Source organism: Stegostoma tigrinum, chromosome 39, assembly GCF_030684315.1.
Source record: "Stegostoma tigrinum isolate sSteTig4 chromosome 39, sSteTig4.hap1, whole genome shotgun sequence".
Classification (NCBI taxonomy): Eukaryota; Metazoa; Chordata; class Chondrichthyes; order Orectolobiformes; family Stegostomatidae; genus Stegostoma; species Stegostoma tigrinum.
In genome coordinates, this window is record NC_081392.1 from 15,351,342 (window position 1) to 15,371,526 (window position 20,185).

Sequence of the window (20,185 nt, forward strand, 5' to 3'; positions counted from 1 at the left end):
AGTCGGTGAAACACTTTAGAAGTCACCGATGTAGTGCAGGAAATGCAACAACCTATTTACACAGAGCAAGCTTCCACAAATACTGATGCGATAAGGATCTGATAATCAGTTTGTGAGATGTTGATTGAAAGATAAAAATTGGTTACAACACTAAGGGGAACTCCCTACCTCTCTGCTAAAAGCAGTACCATAGCAAGCAATAGACAATAGGTGCTGGAGTAGGCCATTTGGCCCTTCGAGCCAGCACCACCATTCATTATGATCATGGCTGATCATCCACAATCAGTATCCTGTTCCTGCCTTATCCCCATCACCCTTGATTCCACTATCTTTAAGAGCTCTATCTATCTCTTTCTTGAAAGTATCCAGAAAGTTGGCCTCCACTGCCTTCTGGGGCAGAGCATTCCATATATCCACCACTCTCTGGGTGAAGAGGTTTTTCCTCAACTCTGTTCTAAATGGCCTACCCCTTACCAAGCAGATGGGGCTTCAGTTTTATCTGAGAGATACTATCTCCGACAGTGTTGTGCTCCTTCAGTACAGCACTGAAGCATCAGCTTTGACCATTCCAGCCCTGGAATGGGGTGATTTGTTTTTACAGTTTTATACCCACTGCCAAGAGTTTGAGTTCAAGGCAGGCTGGTTGCAAAAAGTCAAGGTCAAGAACTTTCTCCAGATTTGGGCTTCTTTAGAGTTGAATATTGACACCAAATACTCTTTCCCATGGCAATCTAAAATATACCAGGCTCTAATCCCTCTCTTACATTATGAAAGGACTATTCTCTGAACTCTATCTAACTCTCCTCTTCTAGCTTTCTGATGCTGCCCAATCTGTGCTATTAAGTAGTGGCGGGGAATAGCTCCATGACATCATCACAAGGTTGCTCTGGGGTCCTCAAGCTTTCACACACGTGACTTGAGCCTGGATCCTGGAAATGAGAGTGCCGACATTGAAAGTCCAAACTATAATGTAAATAACTTGAGCAGGTGCAATCTTTTAATGTTGCAGACTTTTCTGCAGAAATATAAGTAAATATGACTTCAATTCACACAGGGATAATTAGTCAAAGCTTGGTCAAAGTAGTAGAGTTTAAGGAGCATGATCAAACATAGCGGTCTATCCTAATGCTCCCAGGCATCAGCTCAAAGACAGAGACAGTATAGCAGTGTTCCCACTCCACAGTATCAAGGTAAAGTCACCATAGTCCCACAGGATCATAGGTCAGCTCTCTCATTAGTGAACAATGACTGGTGTGGAGTTCAACCTGAGGCTCATCACATCTCAAGCGAGGGAACAGGCTGAGAAGGTGGGAGCTTCACGGTAACGTCAGGCAGTACAGGAACTGAACCCATGCTGTTGGCTTCACAAATCACCTGAGCTAACTGATCCCAGTAAGGATACAATACCAATCCTTTCATGTAAGGACAGCTCACCCATGATTTTCATGTCTAGCTCTGGTACAGCGCACTGCTAACATCCAAAATGAGAAAAACAAGCGACAATCACCTTGAAGTAATCAGTTTCAAAAATTGCCTCTGGATACGGCAGGTGGTATTTCTGAAGGTTGTGGTAGAGACCTGTACCAGGGCTGCGGAAATCAGGGATCCCTGCCGCTGCACAGGGAAGAGAATACACAGAAAAAACACATGAAGAGAAAACAGAAACAGCAACAAATAACAGAAACGGCTGCAATTCTGTCATTTTTTTTATTTTCTGAAGAAAAATAGTGTCTGTGCCAAGCAGTAACTGACCAGGCTGTTCAGTGGCTCAACACTGAACTACCTTCAATTCTGTGTGAAAATGGAACTTTGATTCTGCATCAGAACTGTTTCCATCGTAAGGTGATTCATGTGCAAATAAGTGCATACCAACATTAGCTCCTGGTCACGCAATGTCTCAATTTAAAGATTTTTATCCTTGTTTTCAAATCCTGCCCTGGCCTTGCCCTCCCTTTCGCAGGTCTGTAATCTCTGTCGGCTGTCAGAGATCTCGGCGCTCCTCCAGTTCCGGCTTTTTGTGATATTTGCTGATACTGACAATCTATCCACTGGTAACAGCACTTCCAGCTACCCGGACCTCAAACACTACAATTCCCTCTCTCAACCTCTCTGCCTCTTCCTTCCTTTGGCTAGCTGTCCAATTGGGGTTTAACGTCAAAACGAATGCTCCTGTGAGCATACTGAGACACCTTTAAAGGCACTACATACACTGAAGTTTGCTTGATTTACACTGTCTCTACAACTGCTTGGATTAACAAAGTCTCAGTCTGTCACATTGTATGTAACCCGGGAAACGGTGACACAGTGGTAATGTCGCTGGACTTGTCAGCCAGAGGCTCAGGCTAAAGATCTGGGGACATAGGTTCAAATCCTGCCGTGGCACTGGTGCCACTTAACTTCGACTGAAAGCCAGTGTTTCGGTGATGGTTCAGGTGAGATACCCGCTTGGCTGTAGTGACATTTTTAATTCACACCTACCAGCCATTGCTTAAAGCGGACTTCATTGCTACTGATCAAACTTGTAACGTGTATCATTTTCTGCCTCCTGCATGGGGTCAGGTACCTGCCTCCTGCCCTTCACCGACCCAGCAGACGGTACAGAGAGAGTTTGGAAGAAGCCGGGGTTGACTTATCCCTAAGCGGATCTCCACGAAGCTATCATAGATTATTGCGAAAACCCTTGTCTGGCCTACACACGACTCCAGGCTCACAGGGACAGGGTCAACTCTTAATTTTCCTCTGAAAATGTCCAGGCAAGCCACTTAGATCACGGACAATTAGGGATGGGCAACTAACGCTGCTCTTGCCAGGGACAGCCACATCCCATGATTTTCTTTTAAATACACAAAATCCTAGAAACACAGTCTCATTCCTTTGCACGAATAAGCTTAGGTGAGAATAAATCTTCAGAGCCTCTTCCGTAAGAGACTGGTTGACAGAAAGCCATGTACTTACATGTTGATATGCCAGCTCCGACCATGCATATAATCTTTTCACCTGAAAGGAAATGGGAACAAAAATCTTAAGAGTTCATTCATGAATCAACACTCAGAAGAATACTTTCTTGTTTTCTTCCTTTTCAATTGCGCCAGACAACACTTGAAGAAAGGATGAATAAAAATGTGCGCTTAAAAATATATGAATCTTGTCTTACTGCCTGCTATTGGCTACCTCTCAGGGTATGGTCCTCCTGTCAAATGTTGCAGCTTCGGATGGTGAGACAGGAATTCCAACTCCGTTCCTGTAGAGTGAGAATTCATAGTTCAAGGGGAAGCAGTACTGTCACTGGGCCAGTTCTGGTTAAAGTTCTGAGATTCAAGTCCCACCATGGCAGATAGTGAGACTTAAATTCACGGAAATCTGGAACTAAAAGGCAACTATTGTCATTAAAAACTCACCTGGTTCTCCAATCCCTTTTTGAGAAAGAAAGCTGTATTCGTTATCCAGTCAGGCCTAAGTAAGACTCCAGACCAACAGCAATGAAGTTGACTCTTAAATAAAAGTCCTTGAAAATGGATGAGATGGCCTGGTCAGTTTCGCGGGCAACTACTGTGACGATACTATGGATTTAAGAGGTGTATTGTGTCCTGGTTTTTTTTTGAAAAAGAGATGTTTTAAGGCAGAGGTGATGAGCTTTCTATTTCGATCCAATAAACAGCTTGAGAGGCCTCAGGGATTTTTAAAAAATAACTTTAAAAAAAAAATTGAGGCTGGGATGTTACCTACTGGGTCACAAAGCTACTGAGGGAGCTTTACTCAGCATCTACTTTCTCCTAGTCTGACGTAGCTTTCCATTCAATATTCTTATCATTGCCTTCAATTTCCTCATTCCTCTGGCTCTACAACCGTCAAGATTGTTGCACTCACCAATTCCAGGGTCTTGTGAAGTCTAGACTTTAATCACTGTGCCACTCACAGTAGTGCCTTCAGGTGCCAGGGTCCTAAGCTCTCAAAAATCCCATCATAAACCTCGCCATCTCGCTCTCTTCCTTTAAGGTGCTTCGCAGCTCTTTGACTTAGCATTTCGTCACCTGTCCTAATATCTGCCTACATGTCTCAGCGTCAACTTTTGCTCCATATTGTTCCTGTTATGCGCTTTGGGATGTTAATTGCGTTAAAGGGGCTATACAAATGCAAGTTATAGCTGTTGAAAGTATTCCAATTTATCACTGACATGGGGTGGGGGGAGTAGTGTGGAGTTGCAAAGTCTGGAAAAAAAATGCTGTTTTCCCAATTAAAATAAAACATGAAAAGAAAATGAAGGACATTTAAAAAGCAAGCAACATCCTTGTCTTAAAACACACTTGAGATTTAATTGGCAACTTACATTTGTTGTTCAGGATGTATTTTGCTATTCCTTCGATGCTAAGTTCTTCCAAAACCTTCTTGGGTTGCTGTTCCCGCAGATTGAGTGAACGCGACAACAAATTCCTCAGAAAATCCACTGTGGAGAAAAGGTTGGAGATTAAGATGTTACAGAATATTCCAGCACAGATGGAGGCCATTCAGCCCATCATGCCTGGCTCAGCTCTTTGAAAAGACCATTAAATAAGCCTCACTCGTCCACCACAGCTCTGCAAATTCTCTCTTAAAGAGCACCCTTCTGAAGGTTAATGAATCTGCTTCCACCATCCTTTCAAGCAGTGCATTCCTCATCACAAGAACTCACTGGAATAAAATCAAATTTGCAAAACCTCTGTTCATTTGTTTGCCAATTATCTTAAAGACGTGTTGCTCTGGTTACTGACCCTCCTATTGGTGGAAGCAGTTTCTCTTTAGCAGTGCACATCTAAATACTTCTTTAAACATTATGAGCATAATTATTTCTTGTCAAAACTCTTGGTGGTTTTGAGCACCTCAATTAAACATCCCCTTGATGTTCTCTCCTCTGAGAACAATCCCAGATTCTCCAGTCTTGCACCTCCTTCATCCCTGACATTGTTCTAGCAATCATGGTGGAGAACGACAGGCCTAAAGCCAGAGTGTCCCTCACTCCCATGACTGGCATCAATCAGCTTGACAGCACAAGCCAAAACATTGAACTCAAATGATGTATTTTCTGTTCAAAAATCACATTTTGATCCCTGCTTAATTATAAACTCTAAATACAGGGGTGAGGTAGCTCAGCCAGCTGCCAACCACCCATGACAGATTCCCTACAGTGTGGAAGCAGGCCATTTGGCCCATCGAGTCTTCACCGACCCAGACTCAACCCCACACCCTATCCCTGTAACCCTGCATTCCCCATGGCTAACCCACACAGCCTGCACATCCCTGGACATGTTGGGACAATTCCCCACGGCCCATCCACCCTAACCTGCACATCTTTGGACTGTGGAAGGAAACTGGAGCACCCAGAGGGAACCCACGCAGACACTGGGAGAATTCCTCATAGACAGGCACCTTGGGGGTGGGGGTGGGGAATCAATCCTGGGTCCCTGGCGCTGTGAAGCAGCAGTGCTAACCACTGAGACACTGTCCCATCCCTGCAATGCAGAGTGGCATCAACAGTCTGGGTTCAGTTTCCACACCAAATGAGGTTACCATGAAAGACTGTCTTTCTCAACCTCTCCCCTGCCTGAAGTGTGGTAACCCTCAGGTTAAATCACCTGTTGTCTCGCTATAATGAGTCAGTGGTCCCATGATCTGGTTAGACTTTACCATTTTAAATACAAATACCAGCAGAACACTTATGGCATTGCTTAAACTGCTGTACAGGATGTCTGATGGAGTGCAGCACGTCTGGATTTCTGCCCTATAGGAGATTCTTTCGAATATATTTTATGCTCCAGTTTTAATCATCATTCGCTGAACACTTCAAGCAGTCAAGAGTTCATACAAACTTATTTAGCCGCTACATAGATAGAGGAGGAGCAAGACAGCAGCATAGTGGTATTGTAACTGTACTGGGAATCCTGAGGCCTCAGCTAATGGTGTAAGGACGTGGGTTCAAATCCTACCACAGCAGCTGATGTTACGTTCAGTTGTCACGGTCACCATTACTGAGGTTATCATCGATTGTCATAAAAGCCCATCTGGTTCACAGGTGTCCTCTATGGTAGGAAATTCACATCAGATCTGCAATACATGAGACTCCAGGCCCACAGCAATGCGGTTGACCCTGAAGTGCCTTGCAAGCCACTCAATTCAAGAATACTTTTGAGTTTGAGTAACCAATTGTCTGCACGACCCATATCTCGTGAAAGAATAAAATGAATCTCCCTCCTACCATTCTAAACATAACTAAACAAATTGACTGTCCACTCACTATTGGGAGAGAAGACTGTACTCAGAAGTAGCCTCTTGTTTTCCCAAACTGATGAGCAGCAAGTTGTTTATTCCCCCTTCTAGAGACTGATCTCACTGCTTATCTCTGGTCACATTTATGACAGCTCACATGAGTCATCAGGCTTAAGCGTGTGACTCCTGGATTTAACTTGGCTGGGCAACTTATGGCCCTGAAGGTCATGAACAGCTTTTGGTGACCACAAGGACCTTGTCCTCATCCGATCGTGTTTCGGAATCAAAACTCACAGCAAAAAATGTTGAAAATTATCACCGTTTTAGAACATTCAATGATAGTCCATAACCCATGTCTCTGCGAAAACACACAGTGTTATCACTGGATAAACCATTGAAAATTCAGCGTGGAAGGAGCCCATTCGACCCACCATGTCAGTGTTGGTTGTTAAGTATCTAATCCGGCTCATCCCACCTGCCTCCACTGGATCAGAAATCTTGCCGGTTCAAGTTAAAGAGCCTATTTCAAATGTTCAACTTCAGCTTCCTGTATTGTTTGCTTGAGTTAAGGGCCTCAGAAAGGCCATGTGTAGGGCTATCGATCTCCTTCCACGCTGCCACACTTGATGCTGCCCACACTTTGCGTATCAGCAGCCCTGCCTTGCACTTTATTTTACTGTCAATAGAAAGCTATGTGGTGATGACAGATTTCCCAACATATTTTACAGACTAAATTTTAAAAATTTACTTTCGGCCTTTCTCAAACAACATTCTGAAGAAGGGTCCTGACCCGAAATGTCAGCTTTCCTGCTCGGCCTGCTGTGTTTCTCCAGCTCCACACTGTGTTATCTCTGACTCGCAACATTGGCAGTTCTTACTATCTCATAATAAAAGCTATCAGGGTTGACACTTCATGAGCAAAATCCAAAAGCAAGGATCCATGGTTCTGACTTTAAAATTTAGCCTTTGGAAATGGAAACACGGGCGGCAACTTGATGCCCGTCCCCAATTCGCCCTGAAGCTGAGGAGCTTTGCTGGGAACTTTTCAGAAGGCAGCTGAGAGTCAACAACATTGCTGTGGATCAGGAATCAATATGGAGGCTAGAGCAGGGAAGGATGGCAGACTTCCTTCCTGAAAGAATATTGGTCAACCAGCTGGGGATTTTTTTCTTTCCTGAAGCAACCTTTTTGAACTCTGCCAGCTACTGCGAAGGGATTCGAACTAGTGTTAGCTCTTGATTTCTAGCCCAGTGACATTCCCAGGTCACCACAACCCGGCCCGTCAGAAACTCGAGAGAAAATTTGTGATTTGCCCTGCCTGACAAATAATGTGCAGCTTGCCTCAGGGCGGCCACTCAGTCCTGGATGTGGTGACACATTCCAACACTACGGTGACAGCTTCAGACTCGCAGGGTAAGGGGAGAATGGGGCAACAAAAGGATGAGAAATACAAATAAAATACATGACCAGTCGGTGAGACTGCACTGATAAAAACCATACTTACTTTCAGAAACATCAGATGACTCACTCGCTTCTCCTTGAGATTCCGAGTTCTGAAAGACGGAGAAAACTGCTCAAAGTTGCTGTATAAGTTCAACTGGAACAATTTACAATACAGCATTGCTCGTTCCCACTGCTTCTAACACAGATCTTTCTCCCTTTGAATGGTGTGACATTGAGCACACAATCTCGCCCACCACTTCAGTGCCGTACGGAGGGAAGGCTGCACTGCCACAGGAGCTTCCCATCTGCAATGAAGCTCTTCATTTGGTCTCAGAGGGGTATTGGAACGGGCCGGAAAGCGGAGTTGATGTGGCCACTTGCAGCAAAATACTGTGCACTGAAGGAGAAGTGCAGCTAGATAGCATCTTCCACATCCTCAAGACATCATGAAGCACATTATAGTTGTGTATCTTTGAAAATGTAGTCAGTCATAACACAAGGCACCAGCTAATCTATTTAGTTAAGGGGGGTGCTGAGGTACAACTGCTGGCCAGGTTACGGGGAGAACACCCCTGCACTACTTTGATGAGTGCCCCAAAGATTTTCTTCTATAATTTTCCAATGTACTCATGGGATGTGGGTGTCGCACGCTGGGCTCAGCATTTATTGCCCATCCCCTGGTTGCCCCTTGAGAAGGTGGGGGTGAGCTAGCTTCTTGAACCGCTGCTGTCTGTGTGCTGTAAGTGGACCTATGATACCCTTAGGGAGGAAATTCCAAAGTTTTGACCTAGTGACACCAATGGAATGGCGAGACAAATCCTTGTTTACATTAGGAAGTTAGGAATAGGAGCAGGAATAGGTCATGTGGCTCCATGAGGCTGTTCCGCCATTTGGTTACATGATGGCTGAATATTCTACAGGCCTCGCCGCATTCCCTCTCTCTGGAATCTCCTCCAGCTGCACAACCTTCTGCACTCTCTTAATCCCAGCTTCTTGAACATCCCCAATTTTAATGCTCCACCATGATGACTGAGTCTTCAGTTACCTGGACCCTGAACTGTGAACTTTATCAGCGCTCTATGTCTCTCTTCTTTCAAGATGCTACTTCATAGTGACCTGTTTTGGTCATTTGCCCGAATATCACTTTACCGGCTTAGTATCAATTTGGAAGTACCACTGGAGTAAACTGACAGGTTTTATTCCTTTAAAAGCACTACATCAGATTGAGTCATAGAGTGGAGTTGTACAGAATGGAAACAGACCCTTCGATCCAACTGGTCCATGCTGACCACATATCTTCAATTAATTTAGTCTCATCTGCCAGCATTTGGCCCATATCTCTCTAAATCCTCCCAAGTCATGTACGCATACCTTTTAAATGTAACTGTACCAGCCTCCACCACTTCCTCTGGCAGCTCATTCCATACACGCACCACCCTCTGTGTGAAAAAGTTGCCCTTTGGGTCTCTTTCATATCTTTCAGCTCTCACCTTAAACCTACACCCTCTATATATTGAAACAGAATGGATATTTTGGGATCAGAATTAATTACAAAATTCTAGAGTCCCTAAGATGCATTTTCGGAATACATGAGCATACTATTTAGGTACCTCACTTCCAGAGTTAGCGTCTGTCTTCAGTTCTGGATCTGCAGAAAGACAAGAAACACATTTTGAATGAGTAATTTGGATCACGGATAGAATAAAAAGGGATAAAGGCGTACCCACCAGCTACAGAATGAAAAGAAATTGACAGAATGCTTTCTCCATTCATTCACTACACAACCTCACCAACTGGGGACAACACTAGACCAGAATCATAGAACTGTTGGAGAGCAGGAGGAAGCCACCCAGGGCAGCATGCCTGCACTGGTTCTCCAAATGAGCAATTCACTTCGTGCTACAGGGCGCATCTTCTCCCTCTGGCCCTGCGCGTCCTTACTTTTCAGCTTGCAGTTTAATTCCATTCTGAAAGCCCTGACTGAAGCAGCCTCCATCGCACACTCGGGTAGCGCAAGCCATACCTCAACTGCTACAAGAGTCACACAGCACAGAAACAGACCCTTCAGACTAACGAGTCATTGCTGACCATAATCCCAAACTAAACTAGTCCCTAATCCTGGCCCATATCCCTCCAAGCCTTTCCTGTTGATGTACGTACCCAAATGTCTTTTAAATGTTGTAACTGTACTTGTACTTGCATCAAACCACTTTCTCTGGATGTTCATTCCACATGTGAACCATCCTGTGTGTGAAAGCAACTTTTGCCGCTCATATCCTTGTTAAACCTTTCTCCTCTCGCTTTAAAAATACGCTCCTAGTCTTGAAATCCCCCACCCTAGGAAAACACACCTGCTATGCTATTCACCTCTTCTATACCTTTCATGATTTTAAAAACCTCAACCTCAATAAGGTCACACCTCAACTTGTTACAGCCTCTCCACATAATTCAAACCTTCTATTCCCAGGTAAATCTTTTCTGAACGCTCTCCAGTTTAGTAATATCCGACCTGTAACAGGGCAACCAAAATGGGACACAGTGCTTGAGAAGAGGCCTCTTCAACATCCTGTACAATTTCAACACGACGTCCCAACTCCTACACTCAACGGTCTGAGCAACGAAGGCAAGCGTGCTAAACACCTGTTTAACCACCCTGTCTACCTGAGAGCACTGTGTCAAAAATGGTTTTCTCATGTCCTGTGTGCTTCTTTTGCCAATGGTTTTCATATCTCAATCCTTTCATTAGGGCCAATGGTTTCTCCCATCTACATTGTCCGGATATCAGCCTTATTTTCTCCAAGTAAAACAATCCCAACTTCTTCAATCTATCCACAGAACAGAAGTTTATAAATAAAAATTCTCGTATCTCTTTTGGAAACGAATATGATTTCCTCCCTTCCAACGAAAATTCCATCAAACAGTAATAAAAACAGAAAGTGCTGAAGAGGATCAATGGAAAGACACAAGAGTTAACATTTTTAGCAACAGGAACAGGCCATTCAGCCCCTCAAGCCTGCTCTGTCATTCAGTATGCTCATGGCTGATCTGATATTCTGAGGAAGGGTTACCACTCCCAAAACATTAACTCCTTTTTCTCCTTCACAGATGCTGCCAGACTTGCTGAGCTTTGCCAGCAACTCCTGTTTTTGTTCCTAATATTCCTCATATCCACTTTCCTGTGTCTTCCCCATCACCTTTGATTCCTCTACCAATCGAGAATCAATCTCTCGGCCTTAAATGATACAGCTTTTCCTCAAAACCGTGCCACAAGTATGCTGTGATTCTAAAGAAGTCACATCAGACTCAAAACATTAACTGTTTCTTTCTCCTCAGACGCTGCAGACCTGGTGAGTTTCTCCAGCAATTTCTCCTTCCATTTCAGATTTTACAGTACCCACAGTATTTATTTTTATTTGAATGGCAACAGGGCAATTGGAGGAACAACAGATCAGAGGAGAGGAGGTAATAAAATGGGAGAAATGAAAATCATTACCAAACATTAGTATTCAAAAAGAAAAAAAAACAAGTTGGGTGCAAACATAATGTTCTGGAATTGTTGGAACGCAACATGGAGGCAGAAAGACTGTAAATGTTCTCATCAAAATCCTAAATCATATTCTCATCATTGCAATTACTGTGCTGAGGCAGGACATTCAGCCCATTGAATTCATGCTGAAATTAAACTGGGTAACACTAAGAAAACTGGAGGAGGCCAACAGCAGTGAAATTGGACTGGAAAGGAGAATTAACTAATGAAGCAGAAGAATTTCTAACCCAAAAGGAAAATACTATGGATGCTGGGAACCTGAACTATAAGCTAAACATCATGCTGGAAATACACAGCATATTGAGCAGCACTGGTGATGAGACAGACAGCATAAAGGCTGAACACTTTCCAGATATCCTGATCTCAAGTGGATGATAATATACAGTCATTAGATTAGATTAGATTCCCTACAGTGTGGAAACAGGCCCTTCGGCCCAACAAGTCCACACCGCCCCTTGAAGCATCCCCCTATAACCCACACACCCCTAAACACCACGGGAAATTTAGCATGGCCAATCCACCTAGCCTGCACATCTTTGGGTTGTGGGAGGAAACCAGAGCACCCGGAGAATGTGCAAACTCCACACAGAGTCGCCCGAGGCTGGAACTGAACCCGGGTCCTGGTGCTGTGAGACTGCAGTGCTAAGATAGACTGCACAGAAATGACACTTTGGTCCAATTTGTCCATGCCAACCAGATACCATAAATTAATCTAGTTCCACTTGCCAGCATTTGGTCCAGATCCCTCTAAACCCTTCCTATTAATATACCCGTCCAGATGCTTGGAGACACACGGAGAAATGTTTGTTGCCCTTTTCCACATTGCCAAATTCACATTACAGTCAACAAAGTAGTCACTGTTGTAAAGTGCCTTTGAATGGCCTTGTGAAAGGGACTATATAAATGCATACAATTTCAATACATGCAAGAGCTACAAGAACTCAGTGGCGAGGATAATTTTACACACTTTGGTTCATTCACAGCTCAGCCAAGTTAATTGATTCTACTGTCACCTTGGAGACACACCAGAAACAAAAGTCAGCAGCTTCCGAACTGAAAAGGCTGCTGAGGGGGGTCCCCGATTCTAAAAGCTGGCGTGCAGATACAGCAAGCTATTAGGAAGGCAAATGATGTGCTGGCATTCACCTCAAAGGGATTGGAGTGCAACAGTTAAAGCAGCCTTGCAACAGTTGTATACAGCCTTGGGGAGGCCTCACCTACAGTACTGTGCACAGACTTGGTCCCCTGAATTAAGATCTATTTGCCATTGAGAAAGTGCAATCAAGGAACCTCAGATTAACCCCGGGATGGCAGGACTGTTTGATGAGGAGCGCTTAAGGAGGCTGGATCTGTACTGCTGAAGAGTTCTGAAAAATAAGAGACAACTAAATTGGAACCTACACAACATAACCCCCGAATCTAAAATCTGGGAATATTACCACGTGATAATGGGTAAGCCATTTAGGACTGAGATGAAAAGGAGTTTCTTCACTCAGATGATGATGAATATTTTGGGATTCTGTCTCCCAGAAGGCTGTGGAAGCTCAGCCATTGGCTTCTGAAGGAGGGCTCAAAACGTTAATGTTGACATTTTGTGGCAAGACCTGCTTCCATTTCTAAAGAAGGGTCTTGACACCAAATCGTCAACTTTCCTGCTCCTTTGATGCTGCCTGGCCCACTGTGTTCCTCCGGCTCCACACCGTGTGATGTTTGACTCCAGCATCAGCAGTTCTTACTACCTCAAAAACTTTAATGCCGTTTTCTCTCCACTGCAAGACTCGCCGAGTTTCTCCAGAAGTGTCTGTTTGTGTTTGTCTCAAATCACCCAACAGTTTCAAGAATGAGAGATAATGGGAACTGCAGATGCTGCAGAATCCAAGATAACAAAGTGTGGGGCTGGATGAACACAGCAGGCCAAGCAACATCTTAGGAGCACAAAAGCTGACGTTTTGGGCATAGACCCTTCATCAGAAAAGGGAGATGGGTAGAGGATTCTGAAATAAACAGGGAGAGAGGGGGAGGCAGACTGAAGATGGATGGAGGAGAAAATAGGTGGAGAGTATAGGTCGGGAGATAGGGAGGGGATAGGTCAGTCTGGGGAGGACGGACAGGTCAAGGGGGTGGGATGAGGTGAGTAGGTAGGAAATGGAGGTGCAGCTTGAGGTGGCAGGACGGGATAGGTGAGAGGAAGAACAGGTTAGGCAGGCGGGGGCGAGCTGGGCTGGTTTTGGGATGCAGTGGGGGAAGGGGAGATTTTGAAGCTGGTGAAATCCACATTGACACCATTAGGCTGCAGGTTCCCAAGCAGAATATGAGTTACTGTTCCTGCAACCTTCGGGTGGCATCATTGTGGCACTCACTGAAGGAGGCCCAGGATGGACATGTCATCTAAAGAATGGGAGGGAGGAGTGGAAATGGTTTGCAACTGGGAGGTGCAGTTGTTTATTGCGAACCGAGTGCAGGTGTTCTGCAAAGTGGTCCCCAAGTCTCCACTTGGTTTCCCCAATGTAGAGGGAGCCACACCGGGTACAATGGATACCGTATACCACATTGGCAGATGTGCAGGTGAACATCTGCTTGATATGGAAGGTCATCTTGGGGCCTGGGATAGGGGTGAGGGAGGAGGTGTGGGGGCAAGTGCAGCACTTCCTGCTATTGCAGGGGAAGGTGCCGGGTGTGGTGGGGTTGGAGGGGAGTGTGGAGCGGACAAGGGAGTCGCGGAGAGAGTGGTCTCTCCGGAAAGCAGACAAGGGTGGGGATGGAAAAATGTCTTGGGTGGTGGGGTCGGATTGTAAATGGCGGAAGTGTTGGAGGATGATGCGTTGTATCCGGAGGTTGGTGGGGTGGTGTGTGAGAACGAGGGGGATCCTCTTGGGGCGGTTGTGGGGTGTGAGGGATGTGTTGCGGGAAATGCGGGAGACGCGGTCAAGGGCGTTCTCGACCACTGTGGGGGGAAAGTTGCGGTCCTTGAAGAACTTGGACATCTGGGACGTGTGGGAGTGGGATGCCGCATCCTGGGAGCAGAGGCAAAGGAATTGGGAATGGGGATGGAATTTTTGCAGAAGGGTGGGTGGGAGGAGGTAAACTTAAAGAGAACAGGGGACATTGAGTTGGAATGGGATAGTGACATGATGATAGATCATGGTCTGAGTGGCAGAGCAGATTCAACAGGGTAGAATCCCCACAAGATCCTATTCGCTATGGGCCAAATGGCCACCTCCCCTCGCAGCTCCTATGGGCTCAGTGCTATCCCCCAGCTGGTATGGGCTGAACGGCCTCCTCCATTGTTTCCAGCCTCTTCAATTCACCCCTTGAAGGGATTTGTGGTTGAGCCCCGCCTCCCCGCTCTTCTGATAGGCTTCCGGTTCAATGAAGCCAACGGACGCGCCGTCTCCATTGGCCCAGAATGCCGTCAGTCACGTACCGTCACCCGGCAACGCCCCATTCACGTCCAGCCAGCCAGCCGGCGCCATTTTGTTTCCGGCCCCATGGAGACGGATAGAGGCGGCTCTTTGACGGAATGTGGCGCCGTCTACCCGTCTAACCCCCCACCTCCCCGGTCTGCGGGCTTCAATCCGCCTTTCACCTTTCGATTCCGACATCGGGAACATCTGTCGTCGGTCCCCCACCGCTGCCGCTTTCACCCAGTCTCCTCCGCCGGTCTCCCAAACTGCTCAACCCGAAATGTGTCCGGCTGGAAGGACGTGGACCCCGAGGAAAGGTTCCGCCCTATGGGTTGGTGTTAAAGGGCTGGATGCTGTGCTGGGACGTGTCCCTGGTGACTATCTCCATACGGTCAATAAGGAGGAGGACAAAGACAAACAATATAAAGAATACAATGGCTGCATTAGAGAAAACAATCATAACGTTCATGGAGGGGGGAGAAAGCCTTGTGCCATGCTTTTTGACCCACTGAAACATCTCTGCGATGCCTAACTTTGAGCAGAAGTGATGACACAATTAGAGTTTGTGACTCAGTCCCTGCAGCTTTGCTGAGGGGTGTGTTGGGGGTCAGCTTTAGTTCCAAAACTACCTTTCTGAGGGAGAATGTCCATAATCAGCAAGGGAATCCCATTTTCCAAATCCTGAAGGTGTGATCATGGAATTCCTACAGTGTGGAAGCAGGCCCTTCAGCCCATCAAGTCTACACTGACACTGAAGAGTACCCCGCCCAGACCCACTCCCCTACCCTGTTGCTGTAACCCCATTATCCCCATGGCTAATCCACCTTGTCTTCACATTATTGGACATTACTGGCAATTTTCCCATGGCCGATCCACCCTAACCTGCACATCTTTGGACTGTTGGAGGAAACCCACACTGACACGGGGAGAATGTTCAAACCCTACACAGACAATCACCCTCAACTGGAATCAAACCCAGGTTCCTGGAGCTGTGAGGCAGCAATACTAACCACTGAGCCACAGTGACATCAGGGAAAAAAAAACATTCTTTGTCAAGGGTTCCCAAAGTGATTACAGTCATAGAGATATCTGAGACAGAAACAGACACTTCAATCCAACTCATCCATGCTGAACAAATATCCTAAATAAATCTGGTCCCATTTGCTTGCATTAGGCCCATATCCCTCCAAACCCTTCCTATTCATGTCCCCATCCAGATGCGTTTTAAATGTTGTAATTGTACCAGCCCCCACCACTTCCTCTGGCAGCTCATTCCATACACACACCACCCTCTGGGTGAAAAAGTTGCCCCTCAGGTTCCTTTTAAATCTTCACCCTCTCACCTTAAAGCTATTCCCTCTAGTTTTGGACTCCCCATCCTGGGGAAATAGACATTGACTATTCACCTTATCCATGCCCATCATGATTTCATAAACCTTTATATACATTGCCCCTCAACCTACAATGCTACTAGCCCCAGCCTATTCGGCCTCTCCCTATAGTTAAAATTCTCCAAAATCCTTGTAGATCTTTTCTGAACTTTTTCCAAGTCTCTAATTCAGAATTTGACAGTGAGCTAGATTAGGCTATCACGGTGGCTCAGTGGTTAGTACTGCTGCCTCACAGCTCCACAGGCCCAGGCTTGATTCCACTCTCAGGTAACGTCTGTGTGGAGTTTGCACATTCTCCTTTTGTCTGCATGGGTTTCCTCGAGATGCTGTGGTTTCTTCCCACAGACCAAAGTGCAGGTTAGGTGGATTGGCCATGGGAAAGTGCCAGTAGTGTCCAGGGATGTGTAGGCTAGGTGGATTAGCTATGGGAAATGCAAAATTATGGGTTAGGGAGTTAAATGTGGATGGAATGCTCTTTGGAGAGTCTGTAGACTCAATGGGCTGAATGGCCTGCTTCCACACTGTAAGGATTATAAGGTTTTTTTGTTATATTGAGGCATAAATTACCCAGGATAACAGAAATAACTCACTCCTTTGAAGTGCATTGCAATCTTTTATGCCCACTTGAGAGATAAATGAATAAGGGATCTTCATATTGGTCTTTTATGATCCATTAGTATCCTTAGAGAGATGATTTCAAATATTTACAGTGTACCTTCTGCAGCATTTTTCCAGCCTTATATGGCTGTATTGTTGATGGCTGTGCCCAAATATCTGGAATTTATAAAATCTCAAACATCTCCTTACACCATGCAGATAGACCTAAAATTTAGAAATAATAGTGTGGAGCTGGAGGAACACAGTAGGCCGGGCAGCATCAGAGGAGCAGGAAAGTTGACGTTTTGGGTTGGGACCCTTCTTCAGAAATGGGGGAGGGAAAAGGGAGGTCAGAAATAAATAGAGAGAGAGGAGTGGGATGGTGATAAGTGAGCGCAGGTAGGCAGTGGTGGGGATTGGTCAGTGATGTAGGAGGGCAGATAGGTGGGAGAGAAGATGGACAGGTTGTGTCAGGTCATGGAGACGCAGATAGGGAAGGAGGGTTGATCATGGGATGTTCTCCCCACTGCGGCCTCATCCCAAGTCCAACCCTCCCTCTCATCCCTGTCCCCTTAACCTGTCCATCTTCTCTCCCACCCCTCCGCCCTGCCCACTTCACTGACCGATCCCCACCACTCCCTACCTGGACTCACCTATCACCATCCCCCAAGCCTTCCCCAGCCCCACCCCTCCTCCCTATTTATTTCTGAGGTCCCTTCTCCCTCCCTGTTTCTGAAGGAGGATCCTGACCTGAAACATCAACATTCCTGCTCCGCTGATGCTGCCTGGCCCGCTGTGTTCCTCCAGCTCCACACTGTGTTATCTCTGACACCAGTATCAGCAGTTCTTGCTATCTCTTGGATAGACTGGGTCTGTTTTCACTGGAATGCAGGAGGTTGAGGGGAGACCTGTTAGAAGTTTATAAGATTGTGAATGGCATGGATAGAGTGGAAAGTGTGAGGCTTTTTCCCAGGGTGGAGGAGACAGTTACTGGGAGAGACACAGGTCCAAGGTGAGGGGTGGTAGGGATATGTTTAAAAGAGATGTGCGAGGCAGGGTTTTCACACAGAGGGTGCTGAGCGCCTGGACTGTGCTTGCATGTGGGGGGGGAAGCAGATGCAATAGCAACATTCAAGAAGCAACTGGAAGAATACATGAACAAGAAAGGAACAGACGGATATGGATCCTGTAAGTTTGCTTTTTTTCCTGTCTTGTCCCCAGAATTCCGCACATTTTTCCATTCCTGATAACAGTCGAGATTCCTTTGGAATGCCTTGGTGGAATCCGTCTCCAGCACCCAGTCAGCCAGCGCAATCCAAAACCTCACAGTACACTGCCTAGAAAAGCATTTTCCAACAGTCACTTTCTTTTGGGGAACACATTAAAATCGGTGCCCTGTTGTCCTCAGGCCTTTTGCAAACAGGCACAGTTTCTCCAGACAGCCATGCAGGCCTACAGCACAGGAAAAGCCTCACAGTCTGTCAAAAAAAAATGGTCACTCATCCATTGTCTCTCTACTCCGCCTTACAGGCAACGAGTGTGAGATTCTCACCATCCTCTGGGTGAAATTGTTTTTCTTCACATATCCTGTCAATCTTCTGCCCCTTCCCCTAAATCAGTTTCCCCCCCCCCCACCCCACCCAAGTCATCGATCTCTCCACCAAAAGGTAAAGAAACTCCTGGCTAGCCCTAACCATGCCCTTGTAATTTTACATATCTCCATCATGTCCCTCCACAATCTCCCATCCTCCAAGGAAAACAACCCCAAATCAATCCAATCTCTCTTAACTGAAACACTGTTCGAGGATAATGGATATCCAAAAAACTGGGTCAGGAGATGCCTACAGGTACAGCATCAAAAAGATTCTACACACCCCAACACACTCATCACACTACCCTACATCATCAGGAACACGTCAGAACTCACCACATGACTCCTATGACCATTGGGCATCAGAGTGGCACACAAACCCACAACCCTACGACAACTGCTCACCCGAACTAAAGACCCACTCCCCCACCATGCACAGGACCAATGCCATCTACAAGATTCCCTGCAGAGACTGCGAGAAACACTACAGCGGACAAACAGGAAGGAAATTAACAAGAGCACATGAACACCAACTGGCTACAAAATGACACGACCAGTACTCACTCATCTCAATCCACATGGACAAGGAGAACCACCACTTCGACTGACAATAGACAATAGGTGCTGGAATAGGCCATTTGGCCCTTCGAGCCAGCACCACCATTCATTGTGATCATGGCTGATCATCCACAATCAGTATCCTGTTCCGGCCTTATCCCCATAACCCTTGATTCCACTATCTTTAAGAGCTCTATCTATCTCTTTCTTGAAAGTATCCAGAGACTTGGCCTCCACTGCCTTCTGGGGCAGAGCATTCCATATATCCACCACTCTCTGGGTGACTGGGTCAACACCAGGATCCGGGGACAGTCCAGGCAGAGACAAGCACGAGAATTCCTGGAAGCATGGCACTCCATGAAGTGTGCTATTAATAAACACTTGAACTCGACCCCACGTACATTCTACTGTGAAGGAAAACTGGAAGTGAGGCAATCCGTCTCAACGGACTCCAGAGTTTAAAAACCAGGCGGGAAAACACACCGACAGTTCATCGGGGGCTGCACTGAGGATGTTACCCAGCACAGTAACAAAACATCTGCGCAGCAACAAACCAGCTCAGTGAGCCAACCAACCCCAACACCCAGAACCCGAGCTACAGATCTACTCCAAAACCTGAAACAATCCAGCCCAGGTGACACCCATTTCCAGGTGCCAGGGAAATCTGAAACAAAACAGAAACTGCTGGAGAAACTCAGCAGGTCTGGCAGCATCTGTGGAGAGAGAAACAGAGATAACATTTGGAGTCCAAGTGACCCTTCTTCTGGTAAAGCCCCGTTTCTAGTAAGACAGCAGTGGTGTTGGGCTTCTGAGCCCAAGTCTCTCTCACTTTTTCTTTTTGTCTCTTTCTTCTCTGTCTCTTTTCTCACTTTTTTGTTACCTATTTTACTTACCTGTTGTTGAGGAACTTGGTCATCAGCAGGAAGTAGACCTAACGCAGAGTTGACTCGGCCCAATTCCAAGTCATGCTGGTTGACAGGTAGGTCCAGTGCAGACTCAGTCAGGCCCAGCGCAGATTCAAGGAGGTGGTGGAGAGAGCTGGGGTTCTTGTCAGCCTCTGCAACAACGAGGCAGTCCCAGCACCGACACACGGCAGCTGTGGCAGAGGAGAGTATGGGTTCTCGGCAATGTCTGCATCCAGCAAAGATTCATAGAGGAAGCAGCAGAGGCAAGTTTGGGCTCACTATGAAACCTGTCCAAAATGGCTGCATCGGCATGGTGGGCCCAAAGCGGGCTCATGGCAGTGTCGGGCTGGTGCAGTACCTGGCAGCATCTATATTGGTGATGTCCAGAGAGGACCCATAGTGGCAACGGTGTCAGTGGAGGGGAGATGGCCCCAAAGATTGGGCGACTTCTGTTCCAGCAGTGATGAAGGGGTCTTGTGCCTGGCCACCAGGCCAATGGCTAAGCACTT

The 20,185-nt window shown here is 46.3% G+C and overlaps 1 protein-coding gene across 2 annotated transcripts in view; it reads right to left on the reverse strand.

Annotated features, from left to right (window-relative positions):
• sirt2 (sirtuin 2 (silent mating type information regulation 2, homolog) 2 (S. cerevisiae)) overlaps positions 1 to 19,893 on the reverse strand; it is a 46,582-nt gene extending 26,689 nt beyond the window's left edge. The window contains exons 1-6 of one of the 2 annotated variants that reach the window (XM_048522422.2): positions 19,665 to 19,893; positions 9,294 to 9,331; positions 7,745 to 7,793; positions 4,328 to 4,444; positions 2,956 to 2,997; positions 1,508 to 1,614 (exon numbers count right to left, since the gene is read on the reverse strand). In XM_048522422.2, coding sequence (XP_048378379.1) covers positions 1,508 to 1,614; positions 2,956 to 2,997; positions 4,328 to 4,444; position 7,745 — 267 coding nt within the window. In that variant the 5' untranslated portion in view covers positions 7,746 to 7,793; positions 9,294 to 9,331; positions 19,665 to 19,893. Of the gene's footprint in view, positions 1 to 1,507; positions 1,615 to 2,955; positions 2,998 to 4,327; positions 4,445 to 7,744; positions 7,794 to 9,293; positions 9,332 to 14,816; positions 14,950 to 19,664 lie in introns of those variants that run through there. The other variant, XM_048522420.2, reaches the window with a different exon arrangement.
• Between the last annotated feature and the right edge of the window lie 292 nt (positions 19,894 to 20,185).